At 40.8% G+C, this 26886-nt stretch overlaps 2 protein-coding genes across 8 annotated transcripts in view; one reads left to right on the plus strand and one right to left on the minus strand.

Moving 5' to 3' along the window:
- myh11b (myosin, heavy chain 11b, smooth muscle) overlaps positions 1-18617 on the minus strand; it is a 61025-nt gene extending 42408 nt beyond the window's left edge. For 2 of the 3 annotated variants that reach the window (XM_036589855.1, XM_036589857.1), the window contains exons 1-12: positions 18523-18600; positions 16255-16620; positions 15110-15266; positions 11341-11368; positions 9648-9747; positions 8145-8168; positions 5524-5616; positions 5365-5428; positions 5110-5208; positions 4094-4237; positions 2253-2348; positions 1954-2072 (exon numbers count right to left, since the gene is read on the minus strand). In XM_036589855.1, coding sequence (XP_036445748.1) covers positions 1954-2072; positions 2253-2348; positions 4094-4237; positions 5110-5208; positions 5365-5428; positions 5524-5616; positions 8145-8168; positions 9648-9747; positions 11341-11368; positions 15110-15266; positions 16255-16596 — 1266 coding nt within the window. In that variant the 5' untranslated portion in view covers positions 16597-16620; positions 18523-18600. Of the gene's footprint in view, positions 1-1953; positions 2073-2252; positions 2349-4093; positions 4238-5109; positions 5209-5364; positions 5429-5523; positions 5617-8144; positions 8169-9647; positions 9748-11340; positions 11369-15109; positions 15267-16254; positions 16621-18522 lie in introns of all 3 variants that reach the window. The other variant, XM_036589856.1, reaches the window with a different exon arrangement.
- Positions 18618-26241: 7624 nt separating this feature from the next.
- The window catches only part of abcc1 (ATP-binding cassette, sub-family C (CFTR/MRP), member 1), a 68923-nt gene continuing 68278 nt past the window's right edge, over positions 26242-26886 (plus strand). For 3 of the 5 annotated variants that reach the window (XM_036589240.1, XM_036589241.1, XM_036589246.1), the window contains exon 1: positions 26242-26384. In XM_036589240.1, the coding sequence (XP_036445133.1) occupies positions 26337-26384 (48 nt within the window). In that variant the 5' untranslated portion in view covers positions 26242-26336. The remainder of the gene's footprint in view (positions 26385-26886) is intronic. The other 2 variants (XM_036589242.1, XM_036589243.1) reach the window with 1 other exon arrangement.

Consider the following 26886-nt stretch of genomic DNA (forward strand, 5'->3'; position numbering starts at 1 on the left):
TTAAAGGGGAACTCCACCAAGTTTTCAAAAATTCCCACATAATTCAGTGTGTGAGATGTAAACAGAGTGATTCAGAGTGGTTTGGTGTGAAATGGTTCAGATGTCTTTACAGTGGTAGTGATGGGAACCAGGGGTCGCCATGACTACAACTATAGACATTTTATTTACTATCCAGAACCACCAGTGAACCTACACGAGTCTTCTGAGTTTATATGGAATGTTGATGATGGAAAATTTGCTTGGCACATCCTTCATGTATCCCTCCACCATCAATAGATTAAAATACACTGATTAACACATTTTAGACCAAAACTACTAGAAAAACATCAGGCAGTGAATTCATGACCATTTCATGTAGTAACTTTCTGTGAGGGAGCTTTTAGAGGTGGACGTCTGGTTCCTATCACCACCACTGTGAACAGTTCTGACTCGGTCAGTTTCTCTAGAACAGAGCGTTTCACACCAAACCACTCTGAACGACTCTGTTTACATCTTAACCACTTAATCATGCGGGTAATTTAACTGTCAATGCATGCAATTTTGAAAAATCAGTGTGATTTCCCTTAAATGGCCAGGGTCCACTGGTGGGCACTGAAGTCCCTGTAGTTACTGAATAATAAGCCTTAGTATGTAATAAGCCTGAGATTTTAAGTGGTGAACTGAGTTCATTGGCAACATTATTATGGCCATCATAATACAATGACAGTACAGTAGAGATGAGCAATGTGACAGTATTTATCGTTACTGTGATAAATTACATCACAATAAGCTTTTCTGAGTACATCATGGATATCGTCAGTATTTAAAAACACTTCCCAACGACATGTTTGAATATAAAGAGAGACGAATTAGTCCTGCTTTACTGGATTTCGTGTGGTGTAGTTTGTGAAATATTAAATATAAAACGCATTAATAGTTTTTGTTGTTTTTTGCCGCATTTCCAAATTTCTCCCCAATTTAATCACGTCCAATTCCACCCACTTGCTGGTTGGCTAGCATCGCACTGGGTGATGGGTGGTGAGGGGAGCCGTATTACCCACCCAGAGAAAGGCCAACTGTGTTCTCTTGGACCGCTGACCATGGATGGCTGTGGCATCACCGGAGACAGCCTTTAGATTTAGTATCAGGAAAATTACTCAAAGTATTGCGATACTTTTTTCCCATATCGCCCACCTTTACAGCACAGACCTGCATTTTACCCAAAGAGTGTATCTCTTTTAAATACACACCTAAAAATGGTTCTGCAAGGGTTCTTTAGTAAAGAAAATGGTTCTATATAGAACCATGAACACTCAAAGAACCCTTTGCATGATTAAAGGGTTCTTTGTATCCTGAAAGCGTTCTTCAGACTGATAGAGAATGTGGTTGTGGCGCGCACCCGTCACCTGGGCCCGATGGTACCTGCGAGAGCCGGCAGGAAGGCGGGGCCTGAGCTCCGAGCGGGGACGAAGCCCAACGAGGACGGCGGGGAGAGGACAATGCGAGTGTGTGTGTTTGTATGGGTGTGTGTGTGTGTGTGTGGTGGGGGGGGCACCAATCCCGACCCCCCCTCAGTCGTGGTGTTCCTCTCCCCGCCATCCTCGTCGGGCTTCATCCTGCTATTTAGAACCATCTACAGCACATTCTCCATCCGTCTGAAGAACGCTTTCACGATACAAAGAACCGTTTAATCATGCGAAGGGCTCTTTGAGTATATAGTGTGGTATGCGCCCGTCCACTGGGCCGCGATGACGGCCGTGAGAGTGGTCAGGAAGGTGGGGCCCAAACTCTGAGCCCTGATGAAACCCCGCAAAGACAGCGGGGAGAGAATGACGCTCTTGCGGCCGTCGTCGGGGCCCCGTGGACAGGCGCCTGCCACATATATGGAACCATTTTCTTTACTAAAGAACCCCTGAAGAACCATCTATTTTTAGAGTGTAGTCTGTTCTCCTCTGAACACACAGCACAACTCACCTGCTCTTTGGTCTGAGCTTTCTGCACCATCTCTCTGCCCACTTTGATGCGAGGAGTGAGGATGGCCTTGGTGAAGTCCGTCACGTTGATGCCCTGCAGGTGGCACACTTTCTGAGCAGCTGGGAGAGACATTTTCAAGACCAGAATCAGGAAGGTCAACACCATTTACACTTACAGTGGAAGACAATGTTCACACACTGTGTTATTACATTGTTATATGTCTCTTTGTTAACGATCTCTCTCTTTGGCTGGTGCTGATGTAAATGATATACCAATCCGTCCGTGCTGTGTTGGGTTACCTGTGGTGTCGGGCATGCTGGCCTGCTCCTGGTTCTTCTCCTTCTTGAACTCGATGTTGCCGAGCTGCAGTACGGTGGAGCACACCTTCAGCATCCCTGCTCAACAACACAGCCTACATGTGAAGCAGTGTTATTACAGTTCACTAAAACTACCACTGAAACGAAGACTAGCCATTAAAATGTGATCCTTAACTGTAATAAAAATAAAAATTACAGTTTTCAAAAACACAAAAACTAATTTAAAAATGTCACGTCCACTTTTAAAACTACACAGTGACTTTTAAGAAGAACCCACCTCCCCCTACACCCCTTTACCTCTCCGGACAACAGATACCATCTTGCAAAATTATCAAGGTACTTGGAGTTTTGATTCAGTCGGATTTACAGTGGGACCATCACACACATGCGATTGTAAAGAAAGTAAATACCAGACTTCATTTCTTGAGAAGACTAAGAAGAACCAGTGCGGCGATTTCTGACCCAACTTTAATATACACTGGTTACATTCGGCCCATTTTAGAGTTCGCCTGCCCAGCATGGCATGGAAACCTGACACAGTATCTGTCGAACCAGACTGAGACTGTCCAGACACGTCCCTGCCAAATCATCATCGGCAGGGCTTATTCTACAGATCAAGAAGCCCTTCAAGCTCTCGCATCACCAACCCTTAAAGAGAGGAGAGACATACTGTGTAGACGGTTTGCCTTCAGTCTCCTAAGCTCCTCTTTCAGAGAGTGGCCACCACCTTCAAGAGCCCAGATATCAGGCTGGAGAACCAGAGACAGTAACAAACCACAGATCCCCAACATGAGAACTGATAGGTTCCGGAAGTCACCCATTCCTTTTAAATGAAGATTTAGGGAAAGGTTTGCATCTTTATGAGGCATACATTGTCTTATTTATTTATTTATTTATTTTATTAATTTTTCTTTCTTTTATGAATGTGTAAGTGAGCATTGTAAATACTCATGTAACTCAGTTTTGCTTTCTGTAAAACTGCAAAATGAGTGTGAGATAAATTCAAATTCAAATTCAATCTAAATAAAAGTGAATGGAAATATTGAGGGAAAAATCGTTTTTTCAGTGTGTGAATGAGTTCAGGAGTCACACACACTCACACCTAGGGGCAATTCAGCATGTCCAGTTGACTGCATGTCTTTGGACTGTGGGAGGAAACCCACGCAGACACGGGGAGAACAGGCAAACTCCACACAGAAATGACCCTGGTCACCCGGCTGGGAATCGAACCCAGGCCATTCTTGCTGTGAGGCGACAGCGCCACCCACTGTGCCACTGTGCCGCCCAAATTGGCTCATCAGATCTACCTACATAAAGTCAAGTCAAAGTTTATATATAATGATTTTTACAACAGGTGTCGTCACAAAGCAGCTTTACGGAAAAATCCGGGTCTGGGCCCCCATGAGCGTCGCCAATGGAGACAGTGGCAAGGAAAAACTCCCTAAGAGGAGGAGGAGGAAACACTGAGAGGAACCAAGACTCAGAAGGGGAACCCATCCTCCTCTGGTCGACACCGGATAGCAAACAGCTTTAGTATAAAATATTATACTACAAAATGGGGAAAACAGTTGGAGCAACGGTTAATTAGATAGTTTGAGTTTATGCAGCAGCAGGAGGAGGAGGGTCAGATCATGCAGGTGAGTAAAAACAGTACTTAATGTGGTAACAAGCAATGAACTCGTTTTATTCAACTTTAAATACTACATCGATTGAAAGAATCGTTCATTCAAAGTATTTATGTAGGTTGAATAGTTGATTTACTTGTTACTACATGAAGTCATTTTAGGTAGATGAACCATGAATTCCAAGAAATGCTTCCTCACCTACTCGCTCCTCCTCGTTGAAGCCCAGCACGTCCATGGCCTCCAGAGTCTCGTCAAACATCTCGTCATCCTGCTGACCTTGCACCTGCACGTGTCCTGCCACCAGGAACCGGTATTTCCCAAAATCCTCCAGAAGCAGCTCCTCTGAGAAAACAGCAGAGTTCAAAGTGAGCTTTTAAAGGCAAGTTGATTTATAGAGCACCTTTCATACACGGTGGCCATTCAAAGTGCTTTACCAATGAGAAAGCACAAAGATAATTCAAATTAAAGTAAAAAAAATAAAAATAATAATAATAATAATAATAATAAACATCAACATCTATATTTATATAGCACTTTTCATGCTGGTGGCAGCTCAAAGTGCTTCACAGACAGGTCATAAAGCTTAACAGTAATACAAGAAATTTAGAATGCTAAGAATGAAGTCATGCATTTTCAGATGTTTATTAAAACTTACATATTTGCATTTATATTTTTAAGTGCAGTTAAAAATATAACGCTTTTAATTGTCTGTTTCAGTTATTAAACTGTGCTGGTCTGGTTGCTCCATCTGACTGACCGGTTGCGCCGCCTGACTTTTCAGACTAATTTCAAATTAACCAGGCGTCCATTAAGACACCCACAGAAACTTAACTTAAACTCGAGTTTACTTACATTTTAAAGTAAATAAACATTATTATAATTATTCCACATTTTCAAGGTTCTCCTGAGGTCAGACCACCTGACATGGTAAACCGAACTGTTCTAACCACGACTCAAAAATGGCGTGTATAGTTGTTTCCTACCATCTACAGTTTTAAAAATAAAGCTGTCAAAAAGGGTTTCTTGGAGCAATGCTATGAAAGAACCATTTTTGATTTTCTAAAGAACCTTTTTTTAAAGATTACTGAATCTCCGTACAGTGAAAACGTCCTACGCCAAACTAGGACCATATGTCCAAGCCTAGGAGTCATTTAGGAACCTTTACATTTAAAAATATATTGTGCTAGATTGTAAAAGTACACTGTAGTGGTTACCTTGCATTTTGCCTTTGGCTCCAGCCACCATGTAGTAGAAGATGTGGAAGGATCTCTCGATTTTGGCCTGGCGGATACATCTGGACTTCTCCAGCAGGTCTGAGCAGAACAATTAAGGCTAAAAGACTCGTCATGCTTTAAGCAGTCCAGTCTGGGTCACTACATTAATAGAATGATATGAATATTCGTGTGGATGGTGTGTTTGATGTTCTTGGAAAGACTAAAAATGTCCAGTTTTAGGTGTTTTTAGGATACAGGTTTCAATATTAGCACCAACGATGTAGCCGGCCATGTCGAAGTTGATCTTAATGAATTTGCCCTGTGAGAAAGAGAGGCAGACGGCTCAGTTTCATGATGCTGCTCATAATAAGCGACATAATAGGAAAACGAACGTTAAACGGTACTTTTACTTACAAATCTTGAGGAATTATCATTTTTGATGGTTTTGGCATTTCCAAAAGCCTCCAGAATGGGGTTTGCCTGCAGTAGCTGCTTCTCTAGCTCCCCCTGGTGGACAAATATAGCATCACTAAGGAAATGCAATGAATACAGCAACTTAAAGGTGCAGTGTGTGAGATTTAGCGGCATCTAGTGGTGAGATTGCAGATTGCAACCAGCTGAATCCTCCTCCCTCACCCCTCCCTTTCCAAGTACGTAGTAGAACCTGCACTGGCTGTCAGGTTTTCTGCCCGTTGTCTGTCCTGATTTCGTTTCGCTTCTTCATGTTTTCTCTTCTTCGACGGTGAGGATTCACCCTCTCTCACTTCTTCTTGTGCTAAATAATAAGTCTGATCCTTCACTTGTCAAAATCTGGGTTCTCAAACTTCTCACAACACAAAACGGTCAGCCAGCACTGACAGCGAACGAACACTGATTCTCCTTCTCTCTACGTCTTACAGCCGGAGCTACAGCGCCACCAAATTCTAGCTGCCGCTTCAGCGTAAAAACAGGCGCCCTCTAGTGCCAGTGATTGGTTTGTCTGTTCTGGGCTACTGTAGAAACATGGCGGCGGCAGCCTCTGTTGGAAGAGGAGCTGCACCCTATGTAGATATGAAGGGCTCATTCTAAGATAACAAAAACACAACGATTCATAGTTACAGGTGATTACAGACCAGTGAAAACATGGTTTTGTAAACTATATTCCATAGTATTCTATACATATTCTGCTAATAGATCCCTGTAAATCTTATACACTGCACCTTTAACAGCAAAGTGAAGTACTGAAGTACTTGGCAGTGACAGTATGTGCACATGCACTTAAGTAAAAGACGGTAAACAGTGATGTTGCTGAGCAAACAACTTAGAATCAAATTTCCAGGCATAAGCTTCACTATTACAGCACATTCTGCTGGAACAGCAGCTCAGTGAACATCCACACAGAGGCGCTGTGAGTCTGAAGGTGAGAGCAGGCAGCACTTCAGGATCAGTCATGCTGTTCAAGACCATTCATCGTTTGCTGAATGTCGAAAGCGTAAAGCGACTGTGATCACTGGAGAAACACCTGGGCATGCAGCTCACATACTCACGTAGGCTAACTGAGACCCCTGATGCTGCAGGAGAGTGAACAGACATTCTGTTAAAAATGGGCTCGTAAGGCTTCAGTACTGCAGTCACTGCAAAGTCACCACAAAAAAGGGAATAACAACAGCACTTACATCTAAACTTACGCTGGAATGTTGTTTTTCGCCTAGTCATCAACAGAAAACACATGGATTTGGAAAATATACGGTTTTCTGCTGCCCCTCAAACAGAAAACCTTACATTAACCATTCCACCCTTTTTTGGATTATCAGGTATTTTGTTTTATTTTATTTTAACCTTTTGCAGTAAAAATCCAAACCATGCTTTATTTAATACTTAATTTATATAATAATATATAATACATATTATATATTTATATAATAATATTCAATTTTCTTTACCAAAGAACCTTCGAAGCACAGAAGAACTTTATTTACTGCTGTTTCATTGTGTTTTTTTCCAAGTTTGCCACTCCAGTAAAAATACTGTGCTTAACTCAGAAACTACTACACATTACTATATTTTCACCACAAATCAATATATTGAGGTGACATGTTACTTTATTTAGGCCACAAACTACAATAAATTACTATATTTTGGCCACAAATTAATATAATGAGGCCATAAGTTTCTCTATTGAGGCCACAAACTACTGTAAATTACTATATTTTGGCCACAAACTACTATGAATTACTATATTTAGACTGCAAATTAATATACTGAGGCCACATGTTACTCTATTGAGGCCACAAATTACAATAAACTACTATATTTTGGCCACAAATTAATATAAATTACTACATGTTGGCCACAAATTAATATACTGAGGCCATAAATTACTATAAATTACTATATTTTGGCCATAAATGACTATAAATTACTACATGTTGGCCACAAATTAATATACTGAGGCCATAAATTACTATAAATTACTATATTTTGGCCATAAATGACTATAAATTACTACATTTTGGTCACAAACTAATACAATAAGGCCACAAATGACTATTAATTACTATATGTTGGCCACAAAACTTCTGGCGCTCTGGCTGCACCCCTGGCAATAAATCAATATAAATGAACATAAATGTAATATCAATGTGCATTTGTTGCTGTTTGAGATGAAATTAGAAGTTTCTGATTAGTCGTATTCTGGTTATGTAAATAGTAGCTCGTTAGTACCCTAATTAAGTTGAATACTCTACTCATTGCTCCATTTTTGAAACTTATAAAATGCCCCTGAGCCTCAGTCGGTGAGGGCAAACACTGACCCAGCATTTTCTGCTCCATTTCAGCACTTTCTGTTTGCCATTTCGTGTCTGTGCGTCTATTAATAAAACACACAGATTTTTATTTAAGGGTCTATTCAGATTTCTGTGGGTTATCACATTCACCACAACCACCAAGCCTTGCCAAAATCCCCACAATGCAAAGCGAAATGCAGTGAAGCGGTCTAACTGAAAGCCCACCACCAGCAGGAGCAGCACTTTTCAGCCATTAATTCTATACTGTACCTTATTAAGAGCTGAAACCGGATCCTGTCACACAGAAATAACCATTAAATCAGTCAGACGTCATTCTTAAACATGAAGAGCCCAATCATCAGATCCCAGACGCTGGATGTGACTGAAAGGCTTCACTTTTGGGTCTCATAATTTGGCAAAAAATAAAAATTACATTTACATTTGTGTGACCATTAAGAAACAGGTTGACAGTGACAGCCTGTGGCAAACAGTGAAATGCATACAGTTCAATCAGCATCGTTTCAATCATTGTTCTGATCTTTAGGAGCTCCGCTGACCCCGTAACCGATAAACTCTGCCTTTATTTCCCCGTCCATTCAGTCTGTTACAGCAGTAGCATTTTGCCTACAGTACACAAAGCCAGTCAGTGTTTCTGCTGTGAAGAACATTCAGAGTGTCCTTCCTTACTGATGAGGACGCCTCGTAAATACGGCAGTAATGACTGACGGATGATATTCTGAAAGTACAGAGACCCTAATGTGACATGGTGATTATTTTTAATAAGGCGTGGCCACAAATTAATATATTGAGGCCACAAGGTACTCTACTGAGGCCACACATTACTATAAATGAATATATATATATATACGTCACAAACCATTATAAATTACTATATTAAGGCCACAAATTAATATATTGAAGCTGCAAACCACTATAAATTACTAAATTGAGGCCACAAATTACTTTAAATTAATATACTGAGGCCACAAAAAATAACTTGAAGCCACAAATTACTATAAATTACTAAATTGAGGCCACAAATAAATATATTGAGGCCACAAATTACTATAAATAAATATATATACACCACAAACTACTATAAATTACTAAATTGAGGCCACAAATTATTATAAATTACTATACTGAGGCCACAAATTAATATATTCAGGCCAGAAATTAATATACACTGTCAGAAATAAAGGTATTGTGCAGCTAAAGGTTCCCTCAAAGGTACAACAGTGGTTTTAAGGTCTGATTGTGAACCTTAAATAAGTTTTTCCAGGTGAAAAGTTCGTATTTGTACCTTTTCATAACCGAATGTTTTAAACAGAACAGTAAAATAAAAGCCTGGAGACGAGACGGGGTGTGTGGAGTCAGTACAGCTTAGAACATATCATTTCAGTGGATTATGGTTCAGTTATGTTCCCTGACTAAAGGTACTGAGATGGACCCTTGAGGGTTCCACCCCAGCGACAAGAGGGGAACTGACCCAGAGACAGATTTAGTACCTTTATTTCTGAGAGTGTATTGAGGCCGCAAGCTATGAGTAACTTAACTTGTGGCCTCAGTGTATTAATTTGTGGCCCCACCTTATTAAAAAATAATCACCATGTCACATTTTGGGCTCTGTGCGAAAGAACTGCAGCCTTAGCTTAATAACATGCACTCAGGCTGCCGTCCACTTCATCACTGTATTTTTACCTACTTGGTTTTTGGCTTTAATATCACTGTTAGAACACAGGAAAGCTGGTAAGTGGTCTGGGCTGAACTCACCGCGCCTGTGTCTTTCTTTCCTTTGTGTGATGAAGCCACCACAGCCAGATACTGAATGACCTTTTTGGTGTTTTCGGTCTTTCCAGCGCCGGACTCCCCTCTGGAGGAAGGACAGGAGGCCGAAACGACATGAGCAGCAGACAATATGATAATATGTCATCATTACGGGCATAAATTTCATCACTATATGCTTTTCTGAGTGTGTGCTGGATGTGTTCAGTACTTCTAGAACAATAAACGACTGGATGGGTCGTAAGAAATTATAGAGAGCCTGTAAACAATAACAACAACGACATCCACTTTATGATCATTTCTCAGGTACTAATGCAATATATATAATTACTATAATGCAATATATATAATTAATATATGTTTTGTTTTCAGATGTTTTGTTCCTTGTTAAACAGTTTTTTTTGTGTTTTTGGAGCATTCCTTCATTTTAACTTGTTCACAAACCTCAGAAAAACTAAATATAATGATGCAGATGAGTTTCTGCCATCTCACCCACTCTTAAAGGGGAATTCCACTGAATCTTTTAAAATTTTCGTATAATTAAAAGTTGAGTCGTTCAGAGTGGTTTGGTGTGAAATTATCTGTTCTAGAGAAACTTACCGAGTCAGAATTGTTCACAGTGGTGGTGATAGGAACCAGACGTCCACCTCTAAAAGCTCCCTCACAGAAAGTTACTACATGAAATGGTTATGAATTCACTGCCTGATGTCTGAGACATTGATTTATGACAGTTCTGGGAGAGGACCTGGCCTAAAATGTGCTTTTTAAGATCTATTCGTGGTGGAGGGATACATGCAGGGTGTCGTGAGGCAAAATAGTCCCCAAAGAAAACTTATGTTTCAGGATGTACCACTATTTACCATCACATTTTTATTTAAAAAACTATGTGTAGGTTCACTGGTGGTTTTGGCCTGTAACAAAAAGAGGCTATTTTGGGTTCTAGATATGACGCCCCCTGGTTCCTATCACCACCACTGTAAAGACATCTGAACCATTTCACACCAAACCACTCTGAATCTCTCTGTTTACACCTCAAACACTCAATTGTGACCATACAGTCCCCATTTAAAGCGCATGTACAAATTATGACTTTTATATCTTATTTATAATTTGAAAGGTTTTAAAATAGAAAGCATTGAAGAAAAGTACACTATTAAGCTGCATTCAGCTGCTCATTCACTGTTTGCCCACAGCAGCGAAGCAGGCCCAGGAATGATTTTCATAGCTGTAAGCGTCTCTACAGTGAACCATTTCACACCAAAACACACTGACTTACTTTACATCCCAACCACTCAATGCTACAGAAATTTTGAAAAATTGGTGGAATTCCCCTTTAAGACAGAGTTCTCACCTCTCACACCAAACTAGGATGACCTGCTGGTTTGCATGAGCTCCGTCGCTGGCTTTCTTTGAAAGTCAATGTAAAGTATTATCTATGTAAACAAAGCTAAAACACTGCAGCTCCTTTTAGAGAACAGGTTCATGATGTGCTTTATGACCTTTATGGTGTTTGACCATTCAAACTAATGACCACCTGAGCGCATACAAAGTGACCTACTTTTGCAAATAAGTCTGATTGGATCTTTACTGCAACAAAGCAATGTCAATGTCGTCTTTGTGAGAATGAGCTGATCTCGACGCAGCAGCCCTTATAAGGGTTTTAATGTGTGTTTTTACTCACGTGCAGAGAATAGACTGGTCCTCACGCTCTGCGGAGAAAACACAAAGACAGAGGCACACGTGTGAGCTCAGGGTGGCTGGACGCATGAACGGTCAGGACAAAGAGATTAACCTGAGGATCAGCCTCAGGCCGGAGCATCGGAAAACCTCAACTATTCTAAATTCAGCTCAGGGAAAATGAACTCAAGTTCATGTTGCCAAAAATAGATTTTAAAAAATGCAAATAGGGAAATGGACCCATGTATGGACATTATAGCGGCTTCTGCCATTAAGCACTGTAGTAGGCCACTTGACCACTTCTGCAAACCGGGAATTACACCGATTAAAAAAAAAATTAGCGTAATTCAGTCTTTAAGATGTAAACAGAATCATTCAGAGTGGTTTAGTGTGAAATGCTCTGTTCTAGAGTCAGAATTGTTCACAGTGGTGGTGATAGGAACCAGACGTCCACCTCTAAAAGCTCCCTCACAGAAAGTTACTACATGAAATGGTTATGAATTCACTGCCTGATGTCTGAGACATTGATTTATGACAGTTCTGGGAGAGGACCTGGCCTAAAATGTGCTTTTTAAGATCTATTCGTGGTGGAGGGATACATGCAGGGTGTCGTGAGGCAAAATAGTCCCCAAAGAAAACTTATGTTTCAGGATGTACCACTATTTACCATCACATTTTTATTTAAAAAACTATGTGTAGGTTCACTGGTGGTTTTGGCCTGTAACAAAAAGAGGCTATTTTGGGTTCTAGATATGACGCCCCCTGGTTCCTATCACCACCACTGTAAAGACATCTGAACCATTTCACACCAAACCACTCTGAGTCTCTCTGTTTACATCTCACACACTGAATTTTGCAGGAATTTTGAAAAATCGGTGAGATTCCCCTTTTAGATGACCTTTTAAACTTCACATTTATTACAGTGATAGTTTGATGAAAAATCAATTATGTCTATTTTCCATCTCACCTCAAATATAGTTGATCAGCCAAGACAGGTTTGGTGTCTGAACTTTGCTTCTTGCTGGTTTCAGCACAGGAGCTACGATGCTAATGTAGCTAAGAATTAATAGAAGGTTGCTCCAGAAATTAGCACTGTGCTAACTGTGTGCCCAATCCACACACATCTGCACGTCAGATAGACCTAATCATGTGGTCTCTGGCACTGTGTGACACTGTTATCTATAAAGGTGGACTGAAGTGCATTAGCATAGCTAAAAACAGTAGCAGCGGCCGTCTTAAGGAGCCCATAGCCTGCATTTTTCTCGTGCTTCTACTTTCTATGTATTTTTTTAATCCTCTTCTAATGTTTATGTGGATTTATGTACCAAAAACAAACATAATTCATTTCTACATCATCATTTCCAACCTCTTTTTATCCCTCAGAATTAAACAGGCTGGTATTGTTACTGTGCCGTTGAGGCTGATATATGCAAATGAGCTCTGTTATGACTGGCTGCCCTGCACTGTGCCTCAAAAAGCAGCCCAGGCTGAAACAGTCTTTAAACTTTAGTGTGAATAGGTGGGGATAATACGACGGCGTTTTAGGGCCACTGTTAATAAAAATAAAAGTAGTAGACTTTGAGAATAAAGTTGTAATATTTAGAGAAAAAATTTGTAGAATTACGATATTAAAGTGGCGTTAATACCAGGAAAGGTCGCAATATTGTGGCCAAAGGCTTTGCGAAGGGAAGGCAGCACCTCCTGGTGTTAAATGAGGGGTGGTGAGTTGGTGGAGTTCTACTTTCATATCGATTCACCCATAAAGAAACACTCAGTCTCCCTGTCTCTCCTGCTCATCAGCACCAGCCTGTTATTAGTATAAGAAACGGCTGAGCAGGAAACTGTGTTTATCTAGAATAAAGAGCCAGACGGACTCGGAGGAAACCGTGTTTATCTAGAATAAAGAGCCAGACAGACTCGGAGGAAACTGTCTGTCTTTGTTGTTGAAGGAGAATCTCAGGCAGGGTCGTCTACACGGCTGTCGGGGGGCTACATCTCCCCCCATTCAAAGAGGGCATGAAGTTTCAGACAGTGAGAATGATGATCAAAATGATCCACAGAGAGACAGGAGTGAGTGGAGCTCCGGCGCCAGTACAGCAACCGAGACCCCAACGCGTTATGGCAGCCCCCTACAGTTAGCACCCCTACAGTTAGCCCCCCTACAGTTAGCCCACTTTATCCTCTGAATATTACGACTTTTTTCTCAAAGTCTACTATTTTTATTTTTATTAACAGTGACGCTAAAACGCCGCCGTAGGATAAACTGTAGGCTGAATTGGCGGATATTTGTAAATGTGTCAGGTTTTATGACATCACAAAAATCACTGAATTCAGAATAGGCATAGTTTCCATTAATGGGTTTTATGGATATTGGAGTGAATGATATATGATAAAAAATGTTTTTAATGTTAACGTACTACATTAAACTCTTTTTTTCCCCCAAAATCTTCAATATCTGGGCAGATCAACTGCATTTAATGTAGAGGGAAAATTGTGTAAATGAGATACTTTTTACTTGAGAAGTCAGCATCATGCAAACTTGAGACACCCAACATGTCGTAACGAGTTCACAAATTGTTTGTTCTGATTATTTTTTCTGCAGCAGTTATTTTCTCCAGGGACTGTGACTGTGAAGCTTTCTTGGGCTGTTTATGCTGAGTTCAGGGAGAGCAGGGGTCGAGGGCTGACGGCCAAGTCAGCTAGACGTAACGGCATAGTGCGCTCTGTTAGTGCAGCAAGGCTAAAATAACAAAGGGTTGGCAATACGAGGCTCTCTTACTGCCCTGTTGCTCCACAGCCGAATTAGATTAGTAGGTAAAAATAAAATAATCCTCCTTTACAGTAAAATAAAGCTCTGCTGATCGTTCAACACAGTTTAACAATAAATGGTCTTAAACTCTGGAGTTAATGTAGAACTGCTGATTCACCCTTTAACCCTGAAGATCAGCGCAGACTGCTGGTCACCATAGCAACACAGACAACAGTCTCGCCTAGCTAGTAGCTACGAAACGGCAAAGAGAGAGATTTAAGACGAACATCGATAATTTGGAGATGAATGGACTGATTAGTGTTTATAATCACTCCAGCTGGTTTCCTGATACGTTTAATCTGCAGTGAGAAACTGACAAACACTAAAAAGTCACAAAGCTGAAGTCGCTTCTCATTCGCCAGCTTCTCGTTTGAATTGTCCTGTTCCACCTTAAATGGCGCAGCAGTTACATTCTGGTGCCTCAGGCACCATTTAAGGTGGAACAAGAAAGTTAGAACAAGAAGCTGGAGAATGAGAAGCGACTTCAGCCTCGTAAAAAGTCGAACATTGAGAGACATTTTACAGAAACTGATCTACTTTTGGAAAAGTTTCCTGCTGGAGATGTGAGAAAAGCAGCTGTAGCTGATCTAAAGCTTAAAGCAGAGCAAAGTAAGTCTGTGTTTTCATTTATATTATATTTTTTTCCTATACTGGAACATCAGCACATACTGAGACACATTTACAGCCAGGATGTTAAAATGGACATTAAATGTTTTTTCTCTCAAAGTGGTTTGATTTTTGTTGAAAGGACAAAACGGCTCTCTTAACATTTGGGTTGCGACTCCTGGTCTCCGGCTTGAGCAGAAGCTGTGTGTCCTCCTTTTGTAACGGAAACGCTACAACGTCTTGACTGATTAACCATATTTGGGTTAAGGAGGGGAAATTAGGCTACACTGAACCTTCATGTGTGCAGAAAGTCAAACCACACTGAGGCCACAGCCTGTGCACAGGAAGCTGTCATTACCCTGCATCATGTTCCTGTAGGCGTTGTCAGTGACGGCGTAGACATGGGGCGGAACCTCGTGGCGTTTCTTGCCCTTATACATCTCGATGATCTTCTCAGAGTAGATGGGCAGCATTTTGTACGGGTTCACCACCACACAGAAAAGACCTGAGTACGTCTGGAGAAAACAGAGAGCAGGTTTATTAGTCCATTCTAGTGAACTTACATCTCTCAAACACTAAAGCTCTGTATTAGAATCCTCACTGCAATCCCTCACTAATAACGACAGAATGTACACAGTAGTTTCACAGTAGATACTGAATAATTCATAGTAGATACTGAATAAGTTATAGTAAATACTGAATAATTCATAGTAGTTACTGAATAATTCATAGTAGATACTGAATAAGTTATAGTAGATACTGAATAATTCATAGTAGTTACTCAATAATTCATAGTAGATACTGAATAAGTTATAGTAGATACTGAATAATTCATAGTAGTTACTGAATAATTCATAGTAGTTACTGAATAAGTTATAGTAGATTCTGAATAATTCATAATAGATACTGAATAATTCATAGTAGTTACTGAATAATTCATAGTAGTTACTGAATAAGTTATAGTAGATACTGAATAATTCATAGTAGTTACTGAATAATTCATAGTAGTTACTGAATAAGTTATAGTAGACACTGAATAATTCATAGTAGTTACTGAATAATTCATAGCAGATACTGAATAATTCATAGCAGATACTGAATAATTCATAGTAGATACTGAATAATTCATAGAAATTAGTACTTCTAATTAATAGTTAATACTTACTAATTAGTAATAGTAATTTAAAAATAAGCCTTATGATTAATAACCAAATAATAAGCATGTAGTTTAAGGAATTAAACCATAAATTTCTTTGTGATCCTGAATGTATTAAATGCTTAAAGCACACTTATGCACAATTTTTTGTTTATTATATGTCCTGATTTAAAATATTAGTGCTGTATTACTCCTTCTGCGCCTATTAGATGCCCCTATTTTAACCTTCTACATATGAAATATATATACCATGAGGTATATGCAATTATACAATGTCTCTATTAGTTACTGAAGCATTAAAAGACATATAAGGCCGTAGGAGCATCACTCAGAGTGAATGAACTCACGTATATGAGTCCAGAGAAGTATCTCTCTCTCAGGTTGTGGAGCACTGAGGCCTCATTCAGGCAGGTCAGCGCCGCCATGTCCTCAGCCTTGCTGAACTTGGGTGGGTTCATCTTCTGGATGTCGTCTTTGTTTACTGTTATCTTAGAGCCGTTGTCCAGCTCCACCAGCACCTCGTCCCCTTTCTCCTCTTTAATGCTGGCTGACTGGAATCCATCTTTCTCCGACGGGACCCACACCATCTTCTTGGCCGTCCAGTCGGCTTGGGCCACTCCGGTGTTTTTGAAGTCGTTGTCAAGGAACAGAAACTTGCTGCCGTCGTCATTTTCAGATTTCTTGGACATCTTGACTTTGATATCTGTGAGCTGCTGTGTAGAAATGTTCAGACACACCTGCTGTAAATACACTTACTGGCCACTTTATTAGAAACACCCACCTTGTGCTTCCAGTAACTGGCCACTTTATTAGAAACACCCACCTTGTGCTTCCACTCACTGGCCACCTTATTAGAAACACCCACCTTGTGTTTCCACTAACTGGCCACTATATTAGAAACACATACATTGTATTTCCACTAATTGGCCACTTTATTAGAAACACATACCTTATGCTTCCACTTACTGTCCACTTTATTAGAAACACAAACTTGTACTTTCACTCACTGGTCAATTTATTAGAAACACCCACCTTGCACTTCCACTCACTGGCCACTTTATTAGAAACACCTACCTTGTGCTTCCATTAACTGGTCAATTTATTAGAAACACCTACCCTGTACTTCCACTCACTGGCCACTTTGTTGGAAACACCTACCTTGTGCTTCCACTCACTGGCCAGTTTATTAGGAACACCTACCTTGTGCTTCCACTAACTGGCCACTTTATTGGAAACACCTATCTTTTTCTTCCACCCATTACATGTATAGAGGCTCTAGTTATGGAAAGTGTATAAAAGTCACATACAACTATTATTGTTTTGTAATAGGCCTATATTATTAACATATAAACCGCAGTCACATCAGTGTAATGACCATGTATGGGATGTTTAACCCTGAAGTTATAGACCTGCTGAAAGTGGGTGGTGAGGTCCAAACCGAATCCCTTATAAGGAATGTCTGCCAGGACCAGCAGTGAGAAAACTGCTGCTACTGTGAGATCATTTCATTTGCATCACTAACAGATATACGGCATATTTGGTTGAGCAATTAGAGCCGAGCAGGGCTCGGCTAACAGCTTGATCTATTCACACTCTTAAAATTAAGGGCTCTTTGGAGTGACACCAGAGAAGAGCCACTTTTGGTTCCTTAAAGAACACTTCCGTTAATGGTTCTTTTAAGATGTCCGTGGAAAGGTTCTTTAGGGAACCAAATGTTGTTCTTCTGTTGAACTGCCCCAAAAAACTCTTATATTCAAGAGTGCAGTAGATTAAAGAGGCAATTACATTTCAGCACTCATGCAATCAGAAGATCCATAAACTAATGTAAAAGCTTAATGACCAGTTTTTGGGAATTCCACTGTTTTGTTTTTTTTTCAAAATTTCTGTATAATTAAGTGTAAAAAGTGATTCAGAGTGGTTTGGTGTGAAATGGTTCAGATGTCTTTACAGTGGAGGTGATAGGAACCAGGGGTCACCATGACTACAACACAGATATAGACATTTTATTTACTATCCAGAACCACCAGTGAACCTACACGAGTCTTCTGAGTTTATATGGAATGTTGATGGTGGAAAATAGTGGAAAATCTGAAATAATAAGTTTTCTTCAGGGACTATTTTGCCTCACAGCACCCTGCATATTATGTATCCCTCCACCATGAATGGCAAAAATCTTCTCCAAACTATCATAAAACAGTGTCTCAGTCATCAGGCAGTGAATTCATAACCATTTCATGTAGTAACTTTCTGTGAGGGAGCTTTTAGAGGTGGACGTCTGGTTCCTATCACCACCACTGTGAACAATTCTGACTCAGTAAGTTTCTCTAGAACAGAGCGTTTCACACCAAACCACTCTGAACCACTCTGTTTACATCTGAACCATTTAATTATGCAGAAATTTTGACAGATCAGTGGACTTCCCCTTTAAGTCACCAAAAGAGCACATAACAAAAGCAACTTTTTCTCAATGCAAAAGAAGAAAATAACAAAAATAATGTCTAAAAATCTACTTTTCAGTTCGGCATTTGCTACAGAAGAAGTCGCATGAAATAATAAATTAATAATAATTAATAATAAAACTAATATTCTAATATTCCTTAATTAAAGATACTCACATATGTGGATAATTCCTCCTCCTGGCTGTGTTCTGTGCAGGTTCTCCTGGTGCAGTACTCCACAGATGAACACCTTAAACAAACTTTATTCAACTTAGAGGTTCAATTTAGATATAGCCATTGCGATTATGGGCGGGGCTTATCTCATAGTCCCCTCCCACTGCTGAAGACATCACAGCGCACTCTTTCAGTGAAATGCAGATATGAAAATCATCCCTGGGCCTGTTTCATTACTGTGGGCAAACAGTGAATGAGCTGCCGAGTGCTGTGCTTTTCCTCAATGCTGCTCATTTTAAAACCTTTCGAATTATAAATAAGATATAAAAGTCATAATTTGTATGTATTTTAATTGGGCAAATGTGTTTAAAAAAAGGGGCAGTTTACTTATTCGTTATATTCTGTTGTCATCGGTGGACACAGTATGCTTATCTAAAGGGCAATTCCACCGATCTTTCAAAATTTCTGTATAATTCAATGTTGATGTAAACAGAGTGATTCAGAGTGGTTTGGTGTGAAACGGTTGACTGTAGAGACTCTTTTTCTTTATGGTGGTGGTGATAAGACCAAATATAGCCATCTTATTAAATATGCTTTTCTTTGGGGACTATTTTGCCTCACAACACCCTGCATATTATGTATCCCTCCACCATGAATGGAGTTTAAGGCCAAAATCCTCTCAAAACCATCATAAAACAGTGTCTCAGTCATCAGGCAGTGAATTCATAACCATCTCATGTAGTAACTTTCTGTGAGGGAGCTTTTAGAGGTGGACATCTGGTTCCTATCACCACCACTGTGAACAGTTCGGACTCTAGAACGAAGCGTTTCACACCAAACCACTCTGAACGACTCTGTTTACATCTGAACCAGTTAATTATAAAGATGTTTTTGACATTTCAGTGGAAGGACACGTGTAGAAAACATTTTGAGCCAAACTATTGGGACAGAGAGTCTGTAAGAAAGTGACAAAGCAAATGCTAAAATGCTAAATGCTAAAGATGATGCTAATTCCTTCCTGTAGGTGCTGAAAACTCTCCCTGTGCAGTGTTCTGTCCATAAAAGGATGAAAACCACACTGATATTAGATTTTATTGCTGCTGAGCTGCTTTGACTAAACCAATTGACCCTTCAGTAGAGCTCATTGACAGGCTGTGGCTCTTTAAGGCCTACACTGACCACGAGAGCGTGCTAAAATAAATGCTAAGCATGGGCGTTAACACTCATTGTCCATTGTATCAGCTCCACTGACCATAGTCACTTTGTAGTTCTACAGTTACAGACTGTAGTCCATCTGTTTCTCTACATACTTTGTTACCCTGTTCTTCAGTGGTCAGGACCCCCATGGACCCTCACAGAGCAGGTACTATTTGGGTGGTGGGTCATTCTCAGCACTGCAGTAACACTGACGTGGTGGTGGTGGTGTGTTAGTGTGTGTTGTGCTGGTACGAGTGGATCAGACACAGCAGTGCTGCTGGAGTTTTTAAACACTGTGTCCACTCACTGTCCACTCTATTAGACACTCCTACCTTGTCGGTCCACCTTGTAGATGTAAAGTCAGAGACGATAGCTCATCTGCTGCTGCACAGTTTGTGTTGGTCATCCTCTAGTCCTTCATCAGTGGTCACAGGACGCTGTTGGCTGGATATTTTTGTTTCTCAGTCCAGCAGCACTGCTGTGTCTGATCCACTCGTACCAGCACAACACACACTAACACACCACCACCACGTCAGTGTTACTGCAGTGCTGAGAATGATCCACCACCCAAATAGTACCTGCTCTGTGAGGGTCCATGGGGGTCCTGACCACTGAAGAACAGGGTAAAAGGGGGCTAACAAAGTATCAGAGAAACAGATGGACTACAGTCTGTAACTGTAGAACTACAAAGTGACCCTATATAGTAAGTGGAGCTGATAAAATGGACAATGAGTGTAAAGTGTTCTTCTGTAAAGTCTCTGTTCTAGTGCGGTTCTGCGCTCTTCCTCACATTAACTGAGATCCTCCTCGTCTCCTCTTCTGTCTTCAGTGTGAGAAATGAGGAACAGTCAGTTTTACTGTCCTGTTGTGGCTCCACAGCTGAATCAGATTTGTAGGTAAAAATAAAATAATCCTCCTTTACAGTAAAATAAAGCTCTGCTGATCGTTCAACACAGTTTAACAATAAATGGTCTTAAACTCTGGAGGTCACCATAGCAACACAGACAACAGTCTCGCCTAGCTAGTAGCTACGAAACGGCAAAGAGAGAGATTTAAGATGAACATCGATAATTTGGAGATGAATGGACTGATTAGTGTTTATAATCACTCCAGCTGGTTTCCTGATACGTTTAATCTGCAGTGAGAAACTGACAAACACTAAAAAGTCACGAGGCTGAAGTCGCTTCTCATTCGCCAGCTTCTGGTTCTTCTTGTCAAATTTTCCCGTTCCACCTTAAATGGCGCAGCAGTTACATTCTGGCGCCTCAGGCACCATTTAAGGTGGAACGGGAAAATTAGAACAAGCTGGCGAATGAGAAGCGACTTCAGCCTCGTAAAAATCAAACGTTGAGAGACATTTTACAAGAAACTGATCTACTTTTGGAAAAGTTTCCTGCTGGAGATGCGAGAAAAGCAGCTATAGCTGATCTAAAGCTTAAAGCAGAGCAGAGTCAGTCTGTGTTTTTGTTTATATTATATTGTTTAGTCTATATTAGTTCATCATCACACACTGAGACACATTTACAGCCAAGATAGTAAAATGGACATAAAATGTTTGCTGACCCCTGAACTAATATGCTACAGCGCCACCCTGAGGCAGAGCAGTGCTGCGGCTCTAGTTAGTTAGGAACACCAAAGACAGAAGCTGATTGTGAGGTATCACTCTTAAAGAGATGCTTAGTAGAGGAGATAGACGTCTTGTATAGAAGCATGAACACTCAGAGAACCCTTTGCATGATCAAATGGTTCTTCAGATTGATGGAGAATGTGCTGTAGATGGTTCTATATAGAACCTTTCTGAAAAGGGATCTTTATAACACCAAAAAGGGTTCTTCTAGCTTGACATTGTAACAATAGAAGAAACCTTTTTCAAAAGGGTTCTGTATAGAACCATCCACAGCACATTCTTAAGAACACTTTCATGATGCAAAGAACTCTCTGATCATGAGTGTTCATGGTTCTGTACAGAACCACTTTATTTACCAAAGAACCCCTAAAGAACCGTCTTTATTAAGAATGTAGGATAAACAATGATCTTTCCCTGAATTTATGTTTGAGTGTCTAGTTTTCCAGAGCATCATTTTTGGTTTTGATTTTGAGACATTCAGTGGGTTAAGGAGGTTAATGACGGGGTCCCGGCCCCCCAGGACCCCCTGTATTTCGCACCTTGCATCTGGGTAATTTTGTGCGCTGGTAAACACTGTTGTTCTGCTGCCCGACGAGCCGACAAAATATCAGGTACACATGAGCATCATCAGACTCTGACTGGGCTTCACATTGTTTATGTACAAACGTATTTAAAAACAATGGAAACTGATTTTGGATTTTAACTTAAACAGTAACTAATCTGGCTGCATTGTTATTGTACTTTAAATAACGAGGTAATGCAACACACTTTCTGTGAACTTCAAAGAGACATTTTCTCTCTCTCTCTCCCTTTTTATCTCTCTCACCCTCTCTCTCGCTATCCTCCTTCACACCCTTTCTCTTTCTCTCTCTTTCTATCTCTCTCACTCTCTCTCATGCACCTCCCTCCCTCTTTCTCTCTCTCACTCCCTCTCTCTCTCTCACCTTTCTCCTTCACTCACTCTCTTTCTCTCTCTCTCTCCCCCTCTTTTTCTCTCTCTCACCCTCTCTCTCGCTATCCTCCCTCACTCTCTCTTTCTCTTTCTCTCTTTCTCTCTCTCACCTTTCTCCCTCACTCACTCTCTTTTTCTCTCTCTCACCCTCTCTCTCACTATCCTCCCTTACTCCCTCTTTCTCTTTCTCTCTTTCTATCTCTCTCACTCTCTCTCATGCACACACCTCCCTCCCTCTTTCTCTCTCTCTCTCTCACCTTTCTCCCTCACTCACTCTCTTTCTCTCTCTCTTTCATGCACACACCACCCTCCCACTTTCTCTCTCTCTCTCTTGCACGATCCCTCTCTCACTCTCTCTGTTACTCTCTCTCCTTGTCTCTCGTTCTCTCCCTCTCTGTATTTCTCTCTCTCTCTCGCATGCTTCCCTCTCTCTCTTTCTCTCACTCACTCTATCGCACCTCCCTCTATCTCTCTCGTGCCTCCCTCTCTCTCTCTCTATCTCCCCTCTCTCTCTCTCTCTCTCTCTCTCTCTTTCTTTCTGTTATTCTTTCTTTCTGTCTCTGTCTCTTTCTCTTTCTCTCTGTCTCTCTCTCTCTCTCTCTCTCTCTCTCTCTCTCTCTCTCTCACTCTCTCTCTCTCTCTCTCTCTCTCGGAGGAGCGGGCTAACCTGGCTGGGGTGAAAGGTGTGAGATGTTAGTGTTATGAGATTCAGGCTGGTTCTAAAATATTCGGGCTGTAGTTCTGGAAGTCCAGGCCGGGCGACGCCCCTGATGTTAGGGACTTTCTGTAAAGCACACACAGTGCTGTCTTGCTGACCTGAAACCGGTTTTAAGCTGAAATGGATTAATGAATGGGCTTAAATGACATTTAAGCCCCAGTTAAGTCTAATTTTACTGGCAGTTTCCTGTAATGCAATAACAGAAGCAGTGATACAAATGATTACTGTGCTCAGCCCTGATCTTCGCTTCATATTTCAGAAGAAATGTCCATTTCCTGTAGGTTTTCTGTCTGGGTTCAATGTTCCCGGCTGTCCTGTAGCTGAGTCAGATCATAATAAGCTCAATCATGTCTAGCCTTGAGGGGGAATTCCACCAGTTTTTCAAACGGTAAAGATTTGCAGAGTCATTCTGAGTGGTTTGGTGTGAAACGCTCTGTTCTAGAGGAACTGACCGAGTCAGAACTGTTCACAGTGGTGGTGATAGGAACCAGACGTCCACCTCTAAAAGCTCCCTCACAGAAAGTTACTACATGAAATGGTTCTGAATTCACTGCCTGATGACTGAGACACTGTTTTATGAGAGTTTTGAGAAGATTTTGATCTAAAATGTCTCAATCTACACATAAATCTTTCAAATAAGATGGTTTGTCAAGGGTTCTTTAGTAAAGGCAAAGGTTCTATTTAGAATCGTGAGTTCTGTTTAGAATCATTTCCATGCTTAAAGGGTTCTCTGCATTGTGAAATAGTTCTTCAGACCGATGGAGAATAGGTTGTATATGGTTCTATGTAGCACCAAAAAGAGTTCTTATTTTGCTTACAATGTCAAGCTTGTACCAACAGAACAACCATTTTGGTGCTATATTTTTATAAAGGTTGTATATAGAACCCATGGTTCTAAATAGAACCACTGCCTTTACTAAAGATCCCTTGAAGAACCATCTTTTTTAAACGTGTATTTATGGCGGATTGACACATTCAGGTCGTTGTGAGGCAAAATAGTCCCCAAAGAAAAAGATATATGACTATTGTGCATGTATTTCGGTATAAAACAAGGGTTCTTCAAGGGTTCTTTACTAAAGACAATGGTTCTATACACAACCGTGAACACTCAAAGAACCATTTGCAGGCATAAAACGTTCTCTGCATGGTTAGATTGATGGAGAACATGCTGTAAATGTTTCCATATAGGTTCTATACCCCCTTTTTTCTATGCAGAACCATATACAACACGTTCTCCATCAATTTGATTTCACCATGCAGATGCTTTGAGTATTCTTGATTCTGTCTGTACAAAAGAACCCTTGAAGAACCATCTTTTTAAAGACTGCACGATATATTGTGATGGAAATCAAACTGTTTTATACATAAATATTCTTATTAACAAACACAAATGGAACATTATTACAGGCAGTAACAATAACTGCTCACATATAATATAAAACTGTGAAATAAAAGTAGGAGATAATCCATAGCAAAGTAGGGCTGAACGATTAATCGTTTTTGTATCGAAATCGCAATTTAAGAGCACAGAGCAAAGTTTATTTATATAGCGCTTTTGACAACAGGTGTTGTCACAAAGCAGCTTTACAGAAAATTCCGGGTCTGAGCCCCCATGAGTGTCGCCAGTGGCGACAGTGGCAAGGAAAAACTCCCTAAGAGCAAGAGGAAGAAACCTTGAGAGGAACCAAGACTCAGAAGGGGAACCCATCCTCCCCTGGTCGACACCGGATAGCAAACAGCGTTAGAATAAAGTATTATAGTACAAAACGGGGAAAACAGGCGGAGCAACGGTTAATTAGATTAGTTTAGTTTAAGCAGCAGCAGCAGGAGGGTCAGTTCATGAGGGCGAGGTTTGCACAGCGTTGTACAGCATGAAGCTCAATGGTGGTCAAGCCGGTCCAGAGGCCTGGCGAGCAGTGGCACCCGATCAAAGGAAGCAAAGAAAGGAAAACACACAGAGAGTCAGTTCTGTAGGATCACAGATTACAGTGTAACAGAGCAGCAGAGACTCCGGCAGGTCTGGATATTACAGCCTCACTAAGAGGGAGAAACCAGAAAGGTAACAGAGTCATGAGGCTCCCTGAGATGTCGGCACCCCTCTGCTCCACCGTCAACAAACCTGAGTGAGTGAGTGAGGCAGCGGGACGACAGCACCAGCACTCCCAGTTTACCATAATACTCTATTACCATAAACCCCCAGATCTGCACCTTTTATCTGACAGGGAAAACTAATTACCAAAGGCTCCACTAAACAAGTAAGTTTTTAGCCTAGGCTTAAAGCCCGAGGCTGTGTCTGAGTCCGGAACAATTTTCAAATCGCAAGAGCTGCAATTCTTTTTAAATTATAGCTTACACTCTTAAAAAAGATAGTTCTTTAAGGTTCTAAAAAAGGATGATTCTTTGGTAAAGACAATGGTTCTATATAGACCAATGAACAACCAAAGACTCATTTGCCTGACGGTTCTCTGCATGGTGAAATGACTCTTCCGGTTGATGGAGAATGTGTAGGTTCTATATAGCACCAAAAACAGTTTTGCTATTGTTACAATGTCAAGCTTGTAACAATTGAAGAACCCTTTTTGGTGCTATTTAGAACTATATAGAACACATTCTCCATAAATGAGTCTTTGGTTGTTCATGGTTCTATATAGAACCATTGTCTTTACCAAAGAACCCTTGAAGGACCTTCTTTTTAAAAGTGTGAACATTATCAAAAACACTGTTTTAAGTTTTAAGAGGGGAAATTGAACCCAATAACTCGGAGCTTGTTGAAAATGCCTGAAGATGAGCTAGACCAATCAGAGGCTACCAAACCTCCATGTGTTGAGACATCACAACCACAGCTTACTGGCAGTTTGACCGTTCAGGGGTGGAGCCTCAAGCCAGAAAACGTGGATATTCTGGTCTTCTTGCTCCAAATAAATCAGGCCTGAATCTTAATTTATTAAAAAAAATAATCGCAATTTAAACTGCAGTTGCAATATTAGTTGGAAATATCGCAATTAGATATTTTCCTTAAATTGTTCAGCCTTACAGCAAAGGCACATTAAATATAAAACTACGTTTTTTATCATAAACACGTCGTACGTTTGGTTTTACCTCTCAAAAGTTTAGCATAAATGTAAAAAATAAAAATAAAAAACGGAACGAAAACCAGCAAAGTCACGCTTCGCGTGTGGAGCAGTGACGTCAGTTTGTTTTGCCCTCAATGCGCTGTTATAGCTGTCAGCGCGCCCCCTGTCGGCGCCCTCTCCAAGTCTCCGCAGCAGGAATGAGAGCAGAGCGACTCTCTCCAGCAAACCTCACCAAATCAGCCGCGGCGAATGGGTATTGACAGCTTTTGCAGCCCTGACGGCTCTGACCCCTTCTGGGTGAGTTAATCCATCAGTTCCGTGGGTCGACGTTTCGTTTTTGTACATTTATTTTGGCTCCGAATCGCTGATCTCGTTGCCAGGTGCCTGCCGGTCTCCTAACCAAGCCACTTAAACAGGTAGCGTTAGCTTTAGCCTTAGCATTAGCTAAACCGGCCGGCTGGCTGTGTCTGAAAAGGTCCAGAAAGTGGAAATAGAGTTTTTTATGCTTTGACACAGCGCTGACTTCTTGTTGCTGACGCCTCCTTTGTGTTCTCAGTATTGTTATGTAAGCTTTCCTGCTGTGAAGGTGACAGCGTTAGCTAGCAACTCGTGCCATAGCTGTAGTAATGTAATATACGCCGCGTCCCAAACCGCACACTTCTGTGCTTCACGCTCTACACTAATAAGTGCACTTCTAATGGTATACGCGCTATTTTACACACTATTTAGCGGGCTAGTATGCGGTTTGGGACGCGGCGATAATCCGGCTACAGTCGAGCTTACGAAGCTGCTCAGTTTC

Source organism: Colossoma macropomum, unplaced genomic scaffold (assembly GCF_904425465.1).
Source record: "Colossoma macropomum unplaced genomic scaffold, Colossoma_macropomum, whole genome shotgun sequence".
Lineage (NCBI taxonomy): Eukaryota > Metazoa > Chordata > Actinopteri > Characiformes > Serrasalmidae > Colossoma > Colossoma macropomum.